General features: G+C 43.4%; 1 protein-coding gene across 1 annotated transcript; it reads right to left on the reverse strand.

Moving 5' to 3' along the window:
• Positions 1-12,306: 12,306 nt before the first annotated feature.
• On the reverse strand, positions 12,307-17,593 carry ZDHHC22 (zinc finger, DHHC-type containing 22). Its single transcript, XM_010150221.1, has 2 exons — positions 17,032-17,593; positions 12,307-12,775 (listed from the first exon to the last, which is right to left on the reverse strand). Exons 1-2 carry the CDS (start codon positions 17,591-17,593, stop codon positions 12,510-12,512), a joined length of 828 nt encoding a protein of 275 aa, XP_010148523.1. The 3' UTR covers positions 12,307-12,509.
• Between the last annotated feature and the right edge of the window lie 86 nt (positions 17,594-17,679).

The raw sequence follows: 17,679 nt of genomic DNA on the forward strand, positions 1-17,679 counted from the left end.
TATTGCAATTAAATTAATTGGGTTAGTTTAATGGAACTGGAATGCCTCTTTACCATGCCCACTTAGGCAATCGTACCTTTTTTCCATAGCAGTAGTAGGGGGATTTTTAGGCCACTTATATATAACCAGAACTAAGAAATCCAATAAGAAACAGAAAACTATTCCTTATTGTTTTTTAATAGGTAGGTCTGCTTGACAAATTTATGTGCTTTCAATGGAAACTCCTGTGTTCTCAATGGAAATGAAAATGTATTTTGGCTGGAAGCTTAGTGTTTTGTGGCATTAGTCATAGCATTCATTTTTCAGTGAATCTCAAGCACTGTGGAAATAGTCTGGATGGTGGGGGAAGATGTTATTTCTTTTACCCTCATCCCCTTCTCCTGGATTGCTTTGGGTTGCCTGTACAGGAAGCAGGACCCCAACCTTGTCGAGAGGTTCCATCCCCTCGCGCTGAAGACGCAGAAGTCCGCATAGGCGGCCAAAACTGTTCAGTCATCTGTGATGGAGGAGGCTAATAGATTGTTCCTGGGTAAGCGAGGATGAAACAGCATTTCCCGAGAAAATTGTTAGCTCAGTGGGTACAAACACCATTTTTTCACCATGTCTTTAAAAAGGCTAATTAAAAAAAAAAAGGGGGTTTTGTTTCGTACAAAATATCACTGTGCCAGATAGGCCTTGTTCTACATTTGCCAGAGGCAGAGTTCAGTGCAGTGACTATTTTGTGGGAGGACCAGTGTTCAGTGTGGAAAAGTGTGAAGTAGGAATAGACAGTAGGAACGCTGTTTTACTCAGAGTGACTGTGAACAATGCCTATTGTTTTGTCTTCTTGCTAAGTATTGTCCCCTGTGTAAATAATAAGGCTCTGCAACATGTCCAAACATGCTCGGAAGTCAGAATAGGATTGTGTTCAGCGAAGTGAAATTGCCTCTCACTTTTCAACACCCTATCACTGACTATGCTTGCAACGTGCTTACACGATAATGCTTCCCGAGAACACTCTGAAGTGGCTTGCTGACATCAGTTATGTGAGAAATGGCCAGAAAGAATTCTGAAACATTTGTTTCCACACTAATTGTGCAAGGAAGGCAAGTCTGAGGTTGAAGATTATCATCTGAATGCTGAAACACCTCTGGATGTATAATGGGAGCTGCAGCTGGCCCAGACTGGAACGGAGCAGAGCAGTGAACTGCACTGAGGGCCTGTTGCTGTAGTGCTTGGGGTCTGCAGTGGCAGCGTTTGGTAGAGACTGTTGTTAGAGGGGCGATGCCATTCAGAGTGAGGTGTTGGTGCACAGATACACCAAAGCCCCTGACTAGCTCCTAGCAGTTGAAAATCCTAGCAATTCTGAAAATCAAAATTCCAAGCAACCTGGAAATGCACCTCACAGCCAAAACCAAAGAGTCTATTTGTTTGAAAGGCTGGGCTGCAAAGGTAAAACTTACCTGCATGTTAAAATTGTTACCCTGTTTGCTTTTTCCTCACCCAAACTTAAAAGTGACGTTAAGTGAAGCAGAATGAAGCACTGTCTCTGCCGGATCCTGGAGCCAGCAAAGTTATGGGAAGCATTATTGCAGTTTCTACGGCTTGCTTTGTTTCAAATTCCACTGCTTTAGCAACTAAACACTTACCAGTCTGAGACACTACAGCCATGTAGTGTCAAAGGCGGTAAAAGGGGTTTGTTTATCAGTGAGCTTGGTTGGGTGAGTGGAAGAAGATGAATGTCAATAAAATAAAACTCCTGAATTTCTGGGGGTGAGATTACTCCCCAGTATCACTGCTCCATGTCATTACAGCATCTGTTTATCCACGGGTGAACACCTTGAAGGAGTACCCGCATGCTTGCTTCACCTCTCTTCTGGCAGTTGGTTCAGTAACAACCAAGCGCTCAGTAGCCCTGCAAATAGTCACTATTACCTCTTAAGAAAATGATGACAATAACAGTAACAGGCCCCTGCCTGCTTCTCACGTGAGTATGGAGAAGGGAGGAAAGCACCCCATTGTTCTCCACAGCTTAGTTTCACTTTGGGCGTGCTTTCGTAATTTCTTTATCACACCCTGTTCTGATGCAAGATCAGTCCTTAGCACATCATTTTTCAGTAAACGTGCTACAGCATCCATTTTAGGTCCCTTTAAGATATAAATGTGACCAAAAAGAAGTGTCTGTTTGCCTGAAATAATTTCTGTTTGGGATGAGAACAAATATAGCAGCACTCAATTGTTCTTGGACTCTTCTCACACATTGCCGTGGCTCCCAAGCTTCAGGTCAGAAGTTAAGCACACATAATGACATGAAATTGATATTGGCAATTACATCCATACTTCATGTCCAACAAATACCACCAGCACTGACATGTCTAACATAGGCTTTTGGACTGTTTCCTTTGAGATTTGCCCTGGTCTCATATTAACTCAGAAAGATCTTGATGTAGATGGGATTTTTATGGTGTGTAATATCAGCTCTCAGTCTTGTTTTAGTGATTGCTATCGATGTTCATTATTTCCTTGGCATGACAAAATGTTTGTTTCAAATCATACACTGTTCTCGATGCACTGTAATTTTCCATTCCTTTTCCACAGTCTAAACAGTCACATCAGGTAGAAGATAAAATAAGAGAACTTTGAGTGAGGAACTGGTTGCCATATGGCTGACGCCTAAAATCTCAGCAATATGAGGGGAAGAAAGTGGAAAAAGATGAAGTAAATTCCACTAAATTAATGCCAGAAGTAGGTGGCAGCTGTTAGTAAAGAAGAAGGAGAACAAAGGCAGAAAGGAAAAGAATACTGAACAGCAATGTTATGAAGGATTTTTCTCACAGATGCATGAAACCAGATTTTAAAGTAACCATCTCACACAGTATCCTAAACCTGTTGTCCAGATTTCTTTTTAAAAATCTGAACACATTTTTAACCACAAAGATTATTTTTCCCATTTCATCTAGATGTGTGAGCTGAAATGTATCTTGATAATGGAGATGAACTCGCTGCTTTCAAGGCCAGGCTGGATGAGGCTTTGAGTAACCTGGTCTACTGGAAGGTGTCCCTGCCCATGGCAGGGGGGTTGGAACTGGATGGTCTTTAAGGTCTCTTCCAACCCAAACCATTCTATGATTCACTGAGTGCTTGCTCTTCTCCCTCTTTCCTCCACACAAGGAGTATGTTGCAGGCTTAAGTTCATGGCTTTAATACTGCGAATCGCACCCAGCTCAAAAGCACTTGGCACCAACATTTCTACTGCTGTATGAAATAATTCAAACAATAACATATGGTTGGAATTGAGATGGCCCCAGGCTCTGTTCCTTGCCTCACCTTGGAGGAGGCACTTTGATCTTCTCAGCTGTAAAATGAGAAAAGCAATATTTGTTCCCCATTATAAAGTGCTTTAAACATCTTGTATAAGAATTGCAATATTGGTATTTATTACAAGTCATGGCTGTGGGCTGTCATGGTTCTCGTGCTGGATTTCCTAAAGGCTGAGCATCTATGTGGTTATACCAACCTACATTTTGTTTCATGTTCATAAATTAAACTACATGCTCACTGGCTTAATTTTCCCTAATGTAATTCCACAAGGGAGTGTAGAGACTGGTTCCTTATGGTTTGGAAAACTGAAAGGAAGGAATATAGGGGACTGAAATCTCTACTTCTATGCCTATCCAGGGAATTTTTGATGAATATTTCAAGGTTGTTAAGGCTAAGGGATTGGAGAAAGTGTTAGCTGGCTGTGTTGCAGACACAAAAAAGGCCTTTCATGGTATAAGCAGGCATCTGTCTTGCCCCACTTGTGCATTAATTTATGCCCATGCATGTCATTTTCCTCCCCAGCATGTCAACCTGTTCATGTAATTGTAGTAATGCAACATGTGAAACTGGGGTCAGAAGCCTGGGGGCTTTTCAGATGTTCGTATCTAAAAAGTTAGAATATTAGAAATCAGAAAAATACTCTCAGTGCAGTCCTGGAAGACATTGAATAGTGCAGCCTAACCAACAGCACTGAGAAAAACGTGAGTAAAATGAAGGGTGTGAGTCCTAGCTGTAGTTAAGGGACTGTGTCTATGCTTGAAGCTAAGAATATGCTCAAATCTTTTTTCCCAGACTGAGCTACAAAGCTCTGCAACTAGTAGGACTGTGTATTTTCATTACTGTCTCTTCATCCATGGGGCCTCTCTCCTGCTTGCTTACAGGTGTTTACATAGTTTGCACAATTTTGTTGGATTTGCCAAAGGTCAAGGTGAAAAAGATGAGGACATTGATAAAGACTGACTTTTGAGACAGCGTAAAGACTTATAATTCTCCCAGATGGCTTGTAATCTGTAGCAGTGCATTAACGAGTGGAATTTTTGTATGACTTGAAGAAACTTTAGGGGCACAGTCTTGCTATTTGTGCACCTGTATAACCTAAGTGATTGAGCATTCCTCCTCTCAACATTCACACTTGTTAAAAGACCTGACATTTAGCTAGTTAACTGCAAAAGGATTACTTTCTCTGATGGAGTGCTGGAGACTTCTGACCACCAGAGTAATGCTTCTAATGCCTCAGGGACTTCCTATGAGGAGTGAAAATCCTCTTAACACTTTGACTTAAATGTAAACCTTAATGTTAGGCTTTTGCCAGAATTTAAATTATGTATTGGTTACATTTCCACTGGGGCTTCAGTAAGTAAATTTTATCAAACAAGTATAAAAGGTCATTCTAGCTGATTCATAAATAATAATAGCTGAGCTAATGAAATGTCTACTTTCTCCTCTTTGGTATTTCCCAGATACTGTGAAGGTCTCCCAGTTTTCCCACATAAATCTTTTCTGTATGACCTGCTATGTTTTATCAATATTTCTCTGTATTAGATTTGGAAGGAGAGGGAGATGGAGCAAGTGGTAAGTAGGAAAAGAAAGAACATCTTAAAATGATGTCAGAATTTAAGTGTGATCTTAAATCCATTATGACATCGCAGTTTGCCCATATTTATGTAGCTGCTCTTTTTAAGAGTTCTTAATTGGCAGTGTTTCTCACCATCTGAAAGTTGTGTTATGGGAAGTTAACGTGCCTAACTCTTCATTTCAAGGTTAAAAAAATCAAATTGAAATGTTTTCTTCACTTTACGTGCACACAGAGTAGTCATTCTGGTGGTACTTGAAAGTATAAAAGAGGGTAAAAACATAAGCAATTTGGGTATCTCTTTGTCCTATTCAGATGCTGAGATATGTCATCAGAAGTCATCATTGAACAGAAAACTACTTTAGGGATATAAATCTGTGAAGTTCTCTGCCATCTGTCAATCATTGCTGTAGCATTTACAATCAGAGCCTGTGGGGGAATCACAGGCTCTAATCCCATGCTTGTAAAGAGAAAACCAAAACACTGTTTTGTGCTTTTTTCAACACATATCACCTAGATATAATTACTTTATTTGCACAACTATTTGTATTTTGCATTAATTCTATTGAATAAAGCACTGGTACTAATAAATACTTTGAACCCAGCTGAGATGGCAGGAAATGCAATGCCAAATAGAAAAAAGTCATAATAAGATGAACAAATCCTAAGTGAGTATGATCAGTATCTAGCTCCTCTTGGCTTAAGCTTGAGCAGCTGTCTAGGTAAAAAGTGGAAACTTCTCTGGTTTGTTTTTCCCCACTGTTTTCCAGAAACAGAAGGCAGTTCCCCGTTCACCGTGCTTTACCCTGTTCAGTTCTGCAGGTCCCTAGATGGGAAGGTTTCAGCTTCTCCAACCTAAGCTTGTTCTAAAGGCTGACAGTGGACAAACCGCTGTTTGGAAGTTATTTCCTGAAATGTTAGCATGTCATTTCCTTTTATTAAATTGAACTCTGTGTCTAGTTGATGCTTGTTTATCCAACAAGAATTATTTCTCCCACTCATCAAAATACATGGATGGTTGCCATGTTTTCCTCACATCCACTCTGGCTGTAGTTACCCAAGCTAGGCAAATATAACCATTTTTTCCCTCTTACAGATCTGTTTCTCAGCTTCTTAATCATTTTCTGTGAACTCCATCTGGTTTAACTAATGAAGGCAAAGCTGAATATAATATTCCATGTCTTTATTGCATCAGAGCACCATGGAAAAGGTTTATTGTACTTTTTTTTTTGCTTCAAGTTCATCTTCGCATGCAGTCTGAAATGTTCCCATCTTATTCTTGGCTCGTAACAAGTTTGTCCATCATGCTATAACTTGTAGGATGGGTTGGCACACTCTTTTACATATTTCAATAGTTTCTTACTCCTTTCCCATCATCGTAATGCAAACCTTAATGAATGTCCCCTTCCCCGCTCCCAGAATTCATCCTTTCCCAGAACATGCTAATAGCTGGTTGGATGACACTGGACAAAATTAGTTCATAAAGATTAGGCAGTACACAAAGCCAAAAAGAGTTTGTCAAGGGGACAGATGTGTTTGCCTCCAGCCTGAGCACACAATTTCTCTAACCCAAACCTGGATCTGATAGAAAGCTTCTGTGGTACATGATGCCTGAGCTTTTACTGCTCTGTTGACAGCCTGGACAGTACCACTTCCTTCTGAGCCGATGGCATGTCAGGAGGTGGGCTCTGCCCAGGCTGACTGTGCCTGCCAGCTGCACTGATTACACAGGCAAACTTCTGAAACATCTGAGTACCCTGAAGCAATGGAGCGATCTGAGGTGGTGGTGGGCTGAATTCATATGCTTGCAAAACGCTCCATTTCTGGGAGCTAGAAACTGGGTCTTATAGTTTGGGTTGAAATATCAGCTTTCCTCCTGGCAGGAAAAAAAATTACAGTTTTTTTGGAGCTTTGTTTCCAGAGGCTTTAAAAGAGATCTTAGATCTCTGTGAGCTATATGGCTGATAGCTTTAGTAGAACTGTGTTGCCATCTCTTGCTTTCTGCAGACAGTCCCTTTATTTCCTTGTGCCTTCTTTCATGACTTCATATTTACAAATTGGCTCATTTCCTTGGATAGTTAGCGACAATATAAGTATTAAGGAAAGAATGCTAAAGCACTCCTAAATTTGCAGTCCAGTGCATACTCGTTTAGAGACATGGATAGATGGGTCCGAAAGGGTTTTTTATACCCTATGCTGTGGCTTGAAGAGAAAAAGAAAAATTCTTTGCCCTGACAATAACACTTCCAAAATCTCAATCAAGTTTTGTTTAGTGTAATCAACTGCTTGATTGATTAAAGTTTTCTCAGACAAGCCTATCTCACTGTGTGTTACAGTTGTTCCCTGTAGAAGACATTATCAATACCTGTTACTGGGAGGACCTATGCTGGCCTTCAGTACTGTATAAACCACTCATTTAATTTTGCACTGGATGTTTTGGGGGAACATCTAGTGGCAGCTTTGAATATCAAGCTCTATGATTAATAAAGAACAGGGACTTGAAAGTTGTCAGCAGAGGAACAGGTTCTCTGAGTCTTGAAGGAACTTCCATTCCTCAAAACATTGATCTTAGCACTGAATGCCTGGAAGTTCTTATTTAGTGAAACACTTTCTCCTTTAGGTAGTTTTGCTCCAAGCAGCTTTCATAGCATCTGGATTTTCTGGATCTGCTAGCAGAGAAATGAAACCTTCCCATCCCCGTTAATCACAAGGTGAGCCCTCTCTTTCACATGCAGTTTGCTGTTGCCATCCACCGTTTTGCCTCTTTTGAGGCAAAAACTTATCAACATGCTCCATTTATTTTAAATTGATAGCAATTGAGGAACTACTGTTAAAGTGTCTGCCAACAAGTTAACTGGGGCACTGTGCAGACAGTGTATAGCACTAGTACTTGAGAACTGGCATTTTTAATGTATAAACATCTGGGGAGACTGGAAGATGATGGCTCCAAAAGCCTTAAGGGGACTGGCCTGCCTGAGCTCTGACATCACTTGTCAGTTAGATTCAGGAGGGCAACCAATGCTAAAACCTCTTTAGTGTAATGAAGACAAGGCTGCCGGCTGGATGGCTCCATAAGGGAACTGAAGCACTAATTGGTCCATATTATCTGACTTTGGAAGTAATCTCCAAGGACTCTTTATTCACCTGGCTCACTGGCAAAGAGCTGTAAAAGCAGAGGGCCCACATGTGGACATGTAGTTATTGGAGAACACCTTACTGTTGGTTAATGTAAGTTGTCTGACATTGTGCTTCCATTGATTTCAATATCTAGCAGGGCCCAGAGACGCCACATAAGTTTTAAATTTCCTTCTCCCTTTATTTATCTATATTGAACAAGTAGGTCACTGTTTTACTCCAACCATGGTAGTTCTGGCTAGTCTTTAAATAACTCGAACTATATAGACTCTGCTGATGACTTCTATCTGTGCAACTCCTGCTTGTAACATCATTTGCTGTGCAAGAGGAAAAAAAAACATAAACTTTTTGGCTCTGCTGGGGCTTTTTTTTTTTTTTTTTTTTTTTTGGTGCAGAAAGTGGTTAGCAATGAATTTTCTCAGCCTGGGCTTTCTTGGCGTCCATTCAGGCAACAATGAATGAAGATAACTTGAATTCTGTTGTCATATCTCCTACCACCTGATGGCTTTCAGTTCATCATCCCAACAAATGTCAAATCACTTCTTCTCTTTTAGGACCACTTTCCCTGATTGCTCTCTTCTGACTGTTTTAGAGACAGGTGCCCGAAGCTCTGAGCTCGGCTTTTCATTCTCTCAATCCAGGACTGCCTGTCCTCCTCCAGCTATCTCCTTACAGTTAATGAGTTTCCTCATTCATTTATTCTGTCTCCTTGCAAGTATTTTTAGACTGTGATCATTTCCCTTGAGTTGGCTGTTTCTTAAATGAGATAAATGCTATTTCACGTCATCTTTTCTCCTATGTTCCCTGTGCCTTATTACTTGAGACTCTTCCTGTTTTAACTCTACATCTTCTGAGGATATTCAGTGAAGACCTCTTGCACACAGGCCTTAAGGGCTGCCCAGTGGTGTAGTACAAAGAGAAGAAACATCGACTACTTATTTTGTATGCGATTCTTACTATAGACAAGAACATAATTCTTCTGGTTTACTTCACAGTTGCATCCCCTAATTTGTTCTATACTGTCATTGCAAAGACTTCTGAGGCCTTAGAGGTGACGCCATTTTTTCAGGTAGCCACGCTTAAAACAGACAAGCCACTAAGCAAAAATCTATGGTTTCTGCGCAAGGTTTTAAGCAACAGGGAGCTTTTACTTCATCCACTAGCATTGTCAGAGAAGAAATGATGCTCATCTGATTTTCCAAAGCCAGAAAAGCCCTAAGTGTTTTATTTTTAAAACCTTTATAAGTATTTAGACATTGTCACAAGAAATCATGTTCTAAAATATATTTGCTATTGCAGCTGCTATTTAATAAAATGCAAATAATAAATAATGGCTCTCTAAGCACAGAAAATGAGCAGCTTTTATTATTTATCCTTATAAAACTTTAGAGCCATTGAACAGATTTAGAATTTGTGCCATTGCCATTGAGCTCAGCCTTCATTTACTAAATCATAGCTAAGAGTAAAGGTTCTCTTCACAGTTGTTGAGCCCTGTTACGGTTTTCTTGCCAAGGATTTCTGTAAGTGGGTGCACAGTTATGAGCGGGAAGGGATGTCAGGGCAGCTGGATGTTTAAGGACCTACTCTGAACTGTTCCAGCAGAACCACTACTCTACCCAAACAGGGAAATCCACACACTTGGGAATGAGCAGAGAAGTAAGCCAATATACAGGGTCACCTCAGTGTTACATTTTTATAGCTCTTTTTATCCCAGAGGATCATAATTGTAAAGGCTGTATACATCTGGAAGTCCCACCACTGCTGCTGACATCCAATAGTTTGCTGAAAAGGAACCATTTAACTGCATAAAATGGCGATGCAGCAATTTATAGCCAGGGACCCAGGTGTCTGATAGGAAGAATAACTGTGGGGAGCTGTGCTGCACTTGCTCAAAATGGGATCCCTGTGCTTCAGCAAGGACCGATGCTCGGCAGTGAGGGCGGACAGCTGTGACCCTGACACAGGGGCCAGCATGATCCAGCCCAGGGGTGAAGAGGCAACAAGCTTCATGGACAGGTAATCCTATTGTGCTGCATGGGGGCTGTCCTTGCAGAGGGGCCCGTTGAAACTCTGAGTTGGTTGTGCCCTGTGGAGCTTAGCCTCAGGCAGCTGGCAGCAGGCACCGAGTGCCACGAGCTGCCCGGGACTGCAGTGCCAGTCACTCGCCAAAAGCAGAGGGCAAGGGTGTCAAACCATCATTTCTGCTGATGTGAGGAAGCTGCTGGCTGAAACACTGGGAGCCTGTTGCCTTTTGAAATATATGAAAAATAAATAAGTTGGATCAACCGGTCTGTGGAATAAGAATAATCCTGGGAATCCTTCCAAGGTGAGACGTATGGCACAAGGCGCTGGCTCTGGTTCCAGCGACAAGGTGACTGTCTGCTCACCTTCATGCCACTGTACCAGTAAGGAATAATTTACTTCGAGATGCTGTTTGTGGGCGATAGTAATAGCTTAATTTTCCTGCAGCTTTCAGCTGAGGTTGATAGTGTAATTTATAAATAGAAATTAGAATGGGTCTGCAAGTTGGTTATTAGATGCATTTTTAGGTGGGTCATTACATTTAAATAGGAAGGATGAAAGGATTTGTCCAAAATTGTATGATGAATTATTGGCAAAGCCAATAAAAAAAGCCTAACCTTTTCCTTCAACGTGTCTGTAAGTATGCTGTAGCAAATGTACAGAGACTGCTAATGAACTGCCAAACAGCACGATACAGTGCATGTAAAAAATCAGAATGCTTTTTATTGTTCACTGTTAGTGAAAATACAACATATTACACATGGAAACAGCGGTGCATTCATGCTAACACACGCAGTATGGAAAGGACATATATCCTAAATATTTTAATTATCCAGCCAAGGGGTTTTCCAGTATATTTTCATGGTTACGCTGCACAATAGACTTTGTTTGTTATTGATCCAAATGTGTATACAAGTCTGAAGAGGTGAAGGATGTTTACAAAGTCTGTAGGGATGTTCTGGCTCATAATCATGAGAAATGCAAGGATGAAAGCAGGTGCATTCCCCTACCTGGGATGCAACAAGAGCGTTTCTGAGGAACAAATGACATTTTTCATGGTTTGTCAGCATACTCCCCAGCCTATTAAAGAGAAGCAATGTATTCCTATCTGGCCTGCACAAGCTGGTGCAGTTTGGCAAAACGGAGGCTTCTTGTTGCTTCTGGCGAATCCAGTGCTATGATCCTGGTAGAGATGTCATGGTATCCTTTCCTAAGGCACCTATTAGCACAGGATCTCTGCACTGATCTTATGGGCTGTTGCTGCAGCTAGAAAACAACTGACACATTAGGCTGATTAATCCCTGTAGTAATTCCATTAACCTCCTTAATGGAGTTATAACATGGATGAATTTACCCCTCTGTAGCAATGCGAGAGGGAATTGCCCTGGAGAGCCTATAAATATGGTGTGGCAGGGATGTCTGAGGTACACATATTTTTGTTTGGTTTAGTGCAAAGTGAAGCGTCCTGACTGGCTGGAAAATCTCCCTGTCTTCTGGGATTTTGAACTCTTCACAGCACTAATGGTGCAGGTGTCCCCTGCAAGAGGGTGATGCAGCAGGGCTCAGACACATCAGCAGAGCTCTTGGCGCTGGCCTGACAGCTCACTGTGTGTTCATATATCCCTCTCTCTCCCACAGGCACACATAGCCTGCCTCATCACACGGCTTCTCAGACACAGCCTTTCCATTCACCTCTGCGGTTTCCCCTCCTTGTGCCTCTCTCTGGTTGTGATTTATCTGCTTGCTGCTCCCCGTCAGAAGAGCAGCTTTGCCTGGACTGTGTCATTGGGCAAAGGACTGCTAAAAATAAGTTGCAGACCTACAGTCCTGACATGTCATTGCATGGGGAGCAGATCAAGAACAAAAATGAGAAATTCTGAATTCCTCTTTGTTTTCTTCCTGATTTTCCAGCCTATGGAAAGGTTTACCTGCCACATTAGCCACGTGCATGGCCTGCTCCTAGGGCAGCTTGGTTGCATTGCTGTTCTGTTGTTAAAGGCTAATTCTCAGTACTATGAAGTTACCTCAAGTATGTAAGAGCTAAAAAGTCACCCTGCAAAACCGCCCCAAGAAACAGACAAGGTGTTTGCAGTCTACCACAACAGCCCAGGCTCTCTCAAAGCTTCTGCTGCGGTTCGTTTGGGACTGTGTAGGGTAGCTAATGGGGCTAGGGGCTAGAGGAGTCAGGCAGGAAGCCACAGGAGGGTCTGACTAATTTGTCTGCTAGTTCGAAGACTGTTGCCATGTACACAGGTGCAGTGATGTGACCACTAAGCTGCAGTATCTCTTCATCTACATGGTTTGTGATCTCCTTGTTAATATGCTAAATTTATTCTGTTTGATAGCCAGTCCTTTCCTCCCACAGAGGCTGCAATCCCTAGAGGTGGAGTAGCCCAGCTCTTTAGTGATCCAGGAGACAGCGGGAGACAGCAGGGGAGGTGGTGAGTGCATGGGATGCACGCACACACACACACAGACTTTATTTCTCTTTCTGCCTACGATAGTCACTTCCCACGTTCAGTACAGGGATGAGAAGTCCTAGCAGCCACCTCTTCCCAAAGACCTCTTGCAGGTTCTCCCTCCAGGGCCGGGCTCTTACCACCATCCCTTTCCGCACTTGGTACCGCGTCTGCCCACGCAGGATCAGCAGCATCTGATGGCAGCAGAAGCCAGCGCAGGCCAGTCCGATCCCAAGCCAGAGGTAGAGCATGAGGATGACAAACATCTCAGAGCTAAGGAGAGCTCCTGCAGACCAAGAGTCAGGGAGAAGGAGGGCAACAAAAGGAAGAGTTTAGACACACCTCACATGCCAGTGTAACGCTCTGCCCCAAGAACCATCGAATGAGCTGTCTATATCCTCTGGCCACAAATGGAGAGTTAGGAGCAGGACAGGCTGGTTGCTCTAACTATACAAAATTGTTTCCTTTGTAGCATCTGATGCAATGGACCCTGCTGGGGAAATACTAAAATGATAATGATCTCCGTACACTTCTCCCTTTGCTGTTAATGTGAGGATCTAGAGTACAGGGGCAAATTCAGCCAGAAGTGAAACATGTCTGTTAGCACTGTTTTGAAGCATGGTTAATTTATTTAAGGGTCTACCAGCTCTTCACAACGAATCTAAGATTTCTAGGTTCCTTGTGAAAAGAGATGTGGGTCCTACAGCAGGTAGATGCTTCCAGAGGCTTTATTGTGTGCATTAATACTAGGCAGAAAAATTTGGGATTTCTATCTCCCTCAATTCTCTCTCTCTCTCTCTCTATATATATATATATCCCTCTCTATCTATTTATCTATCTATATAACTTGTTAAAAAAGAAAAATAAAACAGTAATTACTTTCCTACCCTTAGACAAAGGCAGTTTTCATATGAATGCAAGGAACAGAAAACTTTCAAAAATAAAATCCAAATTCCTTTTTTAAAGCTGCTGCTAGAATACTCAAAATACTTGGTAGGTTTGAAGCTCCTAATTCAACATTTTTTGTAGTATATATTTATATAAAAATATACTGTGGGGCCTTTCCTCTACAATGATTTTAGAACTCCTTCTGGAAAATATTAGTATAATAGCAGGTATCACTGACCTTTCTGTGCGTAGGCAGATCTAAACCCATTAAAATAATATTCTCTGTGTGTGCATATGAATGTGTACACACGTATTCTGTGTATATTGGTATATTATTAGACACCCATATTTACACACAGGCACACAAAGAAAATGAAATGTGTGTCAGTACTGGTATAAATAGCTGATAACCTCACTCTGGTTCCTGCGAGATTTAGAAATGAAAAAGCTCCCGCATGCTCCCATCCCTCTGGAAGACCATGGGGCAGCAAGGCTCGGGCAGGTGAAAGCTCTGGTTGCTCTAAGGCCCTGCAAGAGCAATTCTTCTGGAACTGCATGGACAGTCAAAGTGTGCTGCCTAAAACAAGTACATGGCTGCTTCAGGTTTTAAGCTCAATACAAGGGTGGCTGGATAAACGTCTCTTGCTTCTCTCACAGAGAAAGCCGGATTAGATGGTGTCATCTGGTTTTGCAATCTATGAATCCCGGCTTCTCCACCTGGCAGTGCTGTAAGTGAGAGATTGGGGCTGACCCGTGACAATCGTGTCAAGCTTTGGGCTCAGCCAGCAGGCCCCTCTGAGGATGATTTGTAAGGACACTGACTACAGCTTCGAGCTTAGAGATTGGCCTCACTTGAAAAAGGCACAGGAGTCATTCAGTTTTCTTCCTAAATGCAATGTCATCTTTCCCTTCTCATTAGATCCCATTCAGCTCAGTGGACTTTGCACGCAATACAGCAAAGGAAGAACAAGCCCCTTAGGATGATGACAAATCCTCATACCAATTCTGTCAGAATAACTTAATCTATCAGGTAGCAAGCCCAGAGCCAAATATGGGCTTCTCTGCCCCTCTTTTAATGGACCAGTGTGACAGACATTTGTTCTTTCCTGCAGTCGATATTCAGATGGGATATGGAGAAAGACAGCTATTTTCCTTAGAGCCTCTACAAGGCAACTGTAAGCTTTATTTCTATGAGCTGCTGAAATTCAGCATCAAGAAAGTAATTACCCTTGTTTCCCCTTGCAAATATTAAGCATCTCTGAGCCATGCTTTCCAGATACATGATTTTTTTAACCTTTTCTTTGGGTTACCTGCATAAAGCATTTTCTATAATTTCTTTTGTGTTTCCAGTCTGACCCATGTTTATAAAAGTGCTCTCCATTTGTCTCTCATCACCACAGTCCATTTTAGTCTCGGATTCGCTTTTGCTCTGACTGACGCGGTGTGATCTCAAGCTTATTGCCATACACTACCTAGGCCAGAAAAACTGAATCACAAGCTGAAATTAAAGACTCTGGGTCAGATTCTGAAATCCATGCCCAAGCACAGTCTGGGCAGAAAAAGCCAACTGAAAATTTTCCCAGCACGAAAGCAGGGAACACTCAGTTGACATAAATCTGGCAGATTCACCCTTCATGCCTCTTCACTCCTCCTCCAGTGCAGAGGGCGTGCTGGAGAAGAAGAAAAGTGAAGGTTTTTACCTGCTGTAGCAATGCTGTTTGGATCCTACAATAACCCTTAAGTAATAATTCTGTTAACTGAAAAATATTGGGTGGACAACCCTTCCAAGTAACTTTTCCAGGCTGTTTTTCTTTCCTGAACTGGAGGTTAAATGTGCTTGTAAGCCCTTCCTCCCAAGTGACCAAGAGGCCACGCACCCCTATATAGCTGTGTGAGGTGGCAGTTCTCACCCTGGCCGAGCCTGAGGTTCGGTGGGAGCTGCTGGGAGCTGCTGCCTCTCGGGGATGTTCTGGCTCCAGCCCTGCACTCAGTCCCCATTGTGTCCCACTCAAACACTGCCCACATGCTGTCTTCCACACTGCAGTTTGCAGACACCAGAGCTGGGGCACTTCAGTGGCTCTTCAAACATATGCCAGGGCCCAGCTCTGTACGGATGAGCCCACAGAGTCAGAGAGAGGACTAATTCCTTGATAATCTCCTCCTACATCCCTGCTCTCCCTCCCAGGCTGCTGTGCTGAGCAGAGCTTAGGCACAGGGGAAAATCATTCCCAGTGTTTTTTAATACTAGGGAAGCTTGCAACATTATTTACAAAAATTCTTCTACTTGGAAAAATGACTCCATAAAAATGTCATGGCAGGATTTAATGTTTATTGTCTCTCAGTGATTACCATGACAAATCTGCTAATTTGCCAAGTAGAGAGATATTTGTTTGTTTTCAGATGGCAACCCTGCAAACCAGCCTGGAATCCAAAAAGCAAGCTGGGGCCTCTCTGGCTCCCCAGCAGCACAGACTCCACGATCAGATCATAATCACTTTGGGTGTTGGCGCAGGAGCCAAAGCAGACTCGGGGGCCCTTCTTACTGAGCTCAGCTGAATCTGCAAAGCTAAAATATATGGGATACCTATTTTAGTCTAACGAAAGCTGATCTAAGTGTGCGAGGCTTGAGCTGCATAGGAGGAAAATAGCATTTTTCTGTGGTTGCTTCCAGAGCAGAATAACAGCCTAGGCTGTCTGCATAGTCCCTTCCCTAAGACCAGATTTTATTTAGCTCTTGGCTCTTGGGTTTGGACAGAAAGGGTCGAGTTTGAACAGTTTGAGGGTGTGTTGAAAGGTGAAGAAGGAAGGCTGGAAGAGCAGAGGAAGAGTTATGGGAACAGAATCGGGAGGGGGAAGGGTTGTGGAAATGTATGGAAAGACAGGGAGAGAGGTGAAAGGGGGAGAAGAAGAAGGAAGGGTAAGGGATAAGGACAAGGAGATTTGCTTTTGGTGTGGAGCTTGGCAAAAGGCAGACACAGAGCATTTCCCCTGTTTTTTGCGGACCTGTGCCCCAGACTGGGGTCACGAGAGAGGTGGCTAATCATGTCACATTAACTCCTCTCTTGGTTTCTGATGCCTGAATCCCAGTTCTCCTGTGCTGGAAGGATGTCAAGATCTCAGTAAGTTTGTGCTGCCAGGAGGCAGGAGGTGGGTGATGGTGGAGGGGGTGAGTGAACCTGGATGAGGAGAATGAGAATATTTCTGCTGGGATATAGGGAACCTGCAGACTCATAGGCTATGAAAACCTACAGACCCTGCAACTGCCTGTAGGACAGACAAAAGCTTCCCCCCACCTGCAGTACAGCGAGTGGAATCCATCTCCTCCATCTAATTGCAACACCCTCCCTGCACGACAGATAGCCCTATTCTATCACCAGCAAGCTGGTTATGGGGTGTTTTCCAGAGCCTGATGCATTAGGAATAGTGCTGTGGCTGTAACCCGGAGCGGGTCCCAGCCTCCCTTTCAGGTGAAGCAAAGCCCTTTGCAAAGGCTGTCTCTAGCCTCTGAAGAGGACTTCGTTGAACACAGCCTGTTCTCCTCTTTGCCCATTTCCCCACCACTGCTCCCCACGCACAGCTACCCGAGGAGAATCATGTGCCCCCCAACTGCGGGAGGGGGAAGCCGCTCCTCATCGCCGAGGAAGGAGTCCTTACCTGAGAAGAACTGGCTGATGGAGTGAGGCAGAAGAGTGAGGAAGGCCAGCGGGTTCGCAAAGGACATGGAGAGTGCAGCAGAAATGTAAGCCATGCCTGCCACCAGGGAGTCGAGGCAAGCCAGGGAGGTGTAGAGGCAGAACATGATGAAGTTTCGCATGTTCCTGCTCCCGATGCAGTTCCCTGTGAAGAAACAGTGGTGGTCATGCCTCTGGGTGACTCTGGCACACAGTCTACAGAAGTGAGTGCTGGGCAAGGCTGAGCCAGGGGACCTGCTTCCATCCAGCCACTCCGCCACCACTTCGGCTCCTCCGCCCAAGTTTAAGCCCTTGCCCAAGTCCTCGGGGGAGCTCTGGATCACAAGGACGTAGTTGCCCAGGGCGTTAGCTGAGAGGAAGAGGAAGAGGGCCCCATGCAGCAGAGCAGGAGAGAAAAGTGGGGTGGTGGAAGGGTCTCTGAACATGCTGGGGATGAAGAGAAAGATCTGGAGGACGAAGGTCACTAGGGAGATGCACAAGAAGTAGGCTGGAGCGACAACATTGAGCAACCTGAGAACTAGCATTGCGGATTACGTTCCTGCAGGGGAAAGCAAGGAGAGAAGGAACATCACCGCTCCGGCTGCACACTTCATCCTTCCATTTCCTGCCG

The sequence above is a fragment of the Eurypyga helias genome, unplaced genomic scaffold, assembly GCF_000690775.1.
Source record: "Eurypyga helias isolate BGI_N326 unplaced genomic scaffold, ASM69077v1 scaffold20244, whole genome shotgun sequence".
Lineage (NCBI taxonomy): Eukaryota > Metazoa > Chordata > Aves > Eurypygiformes > Eurypygidae > Eurypyga > Eurypyga helias.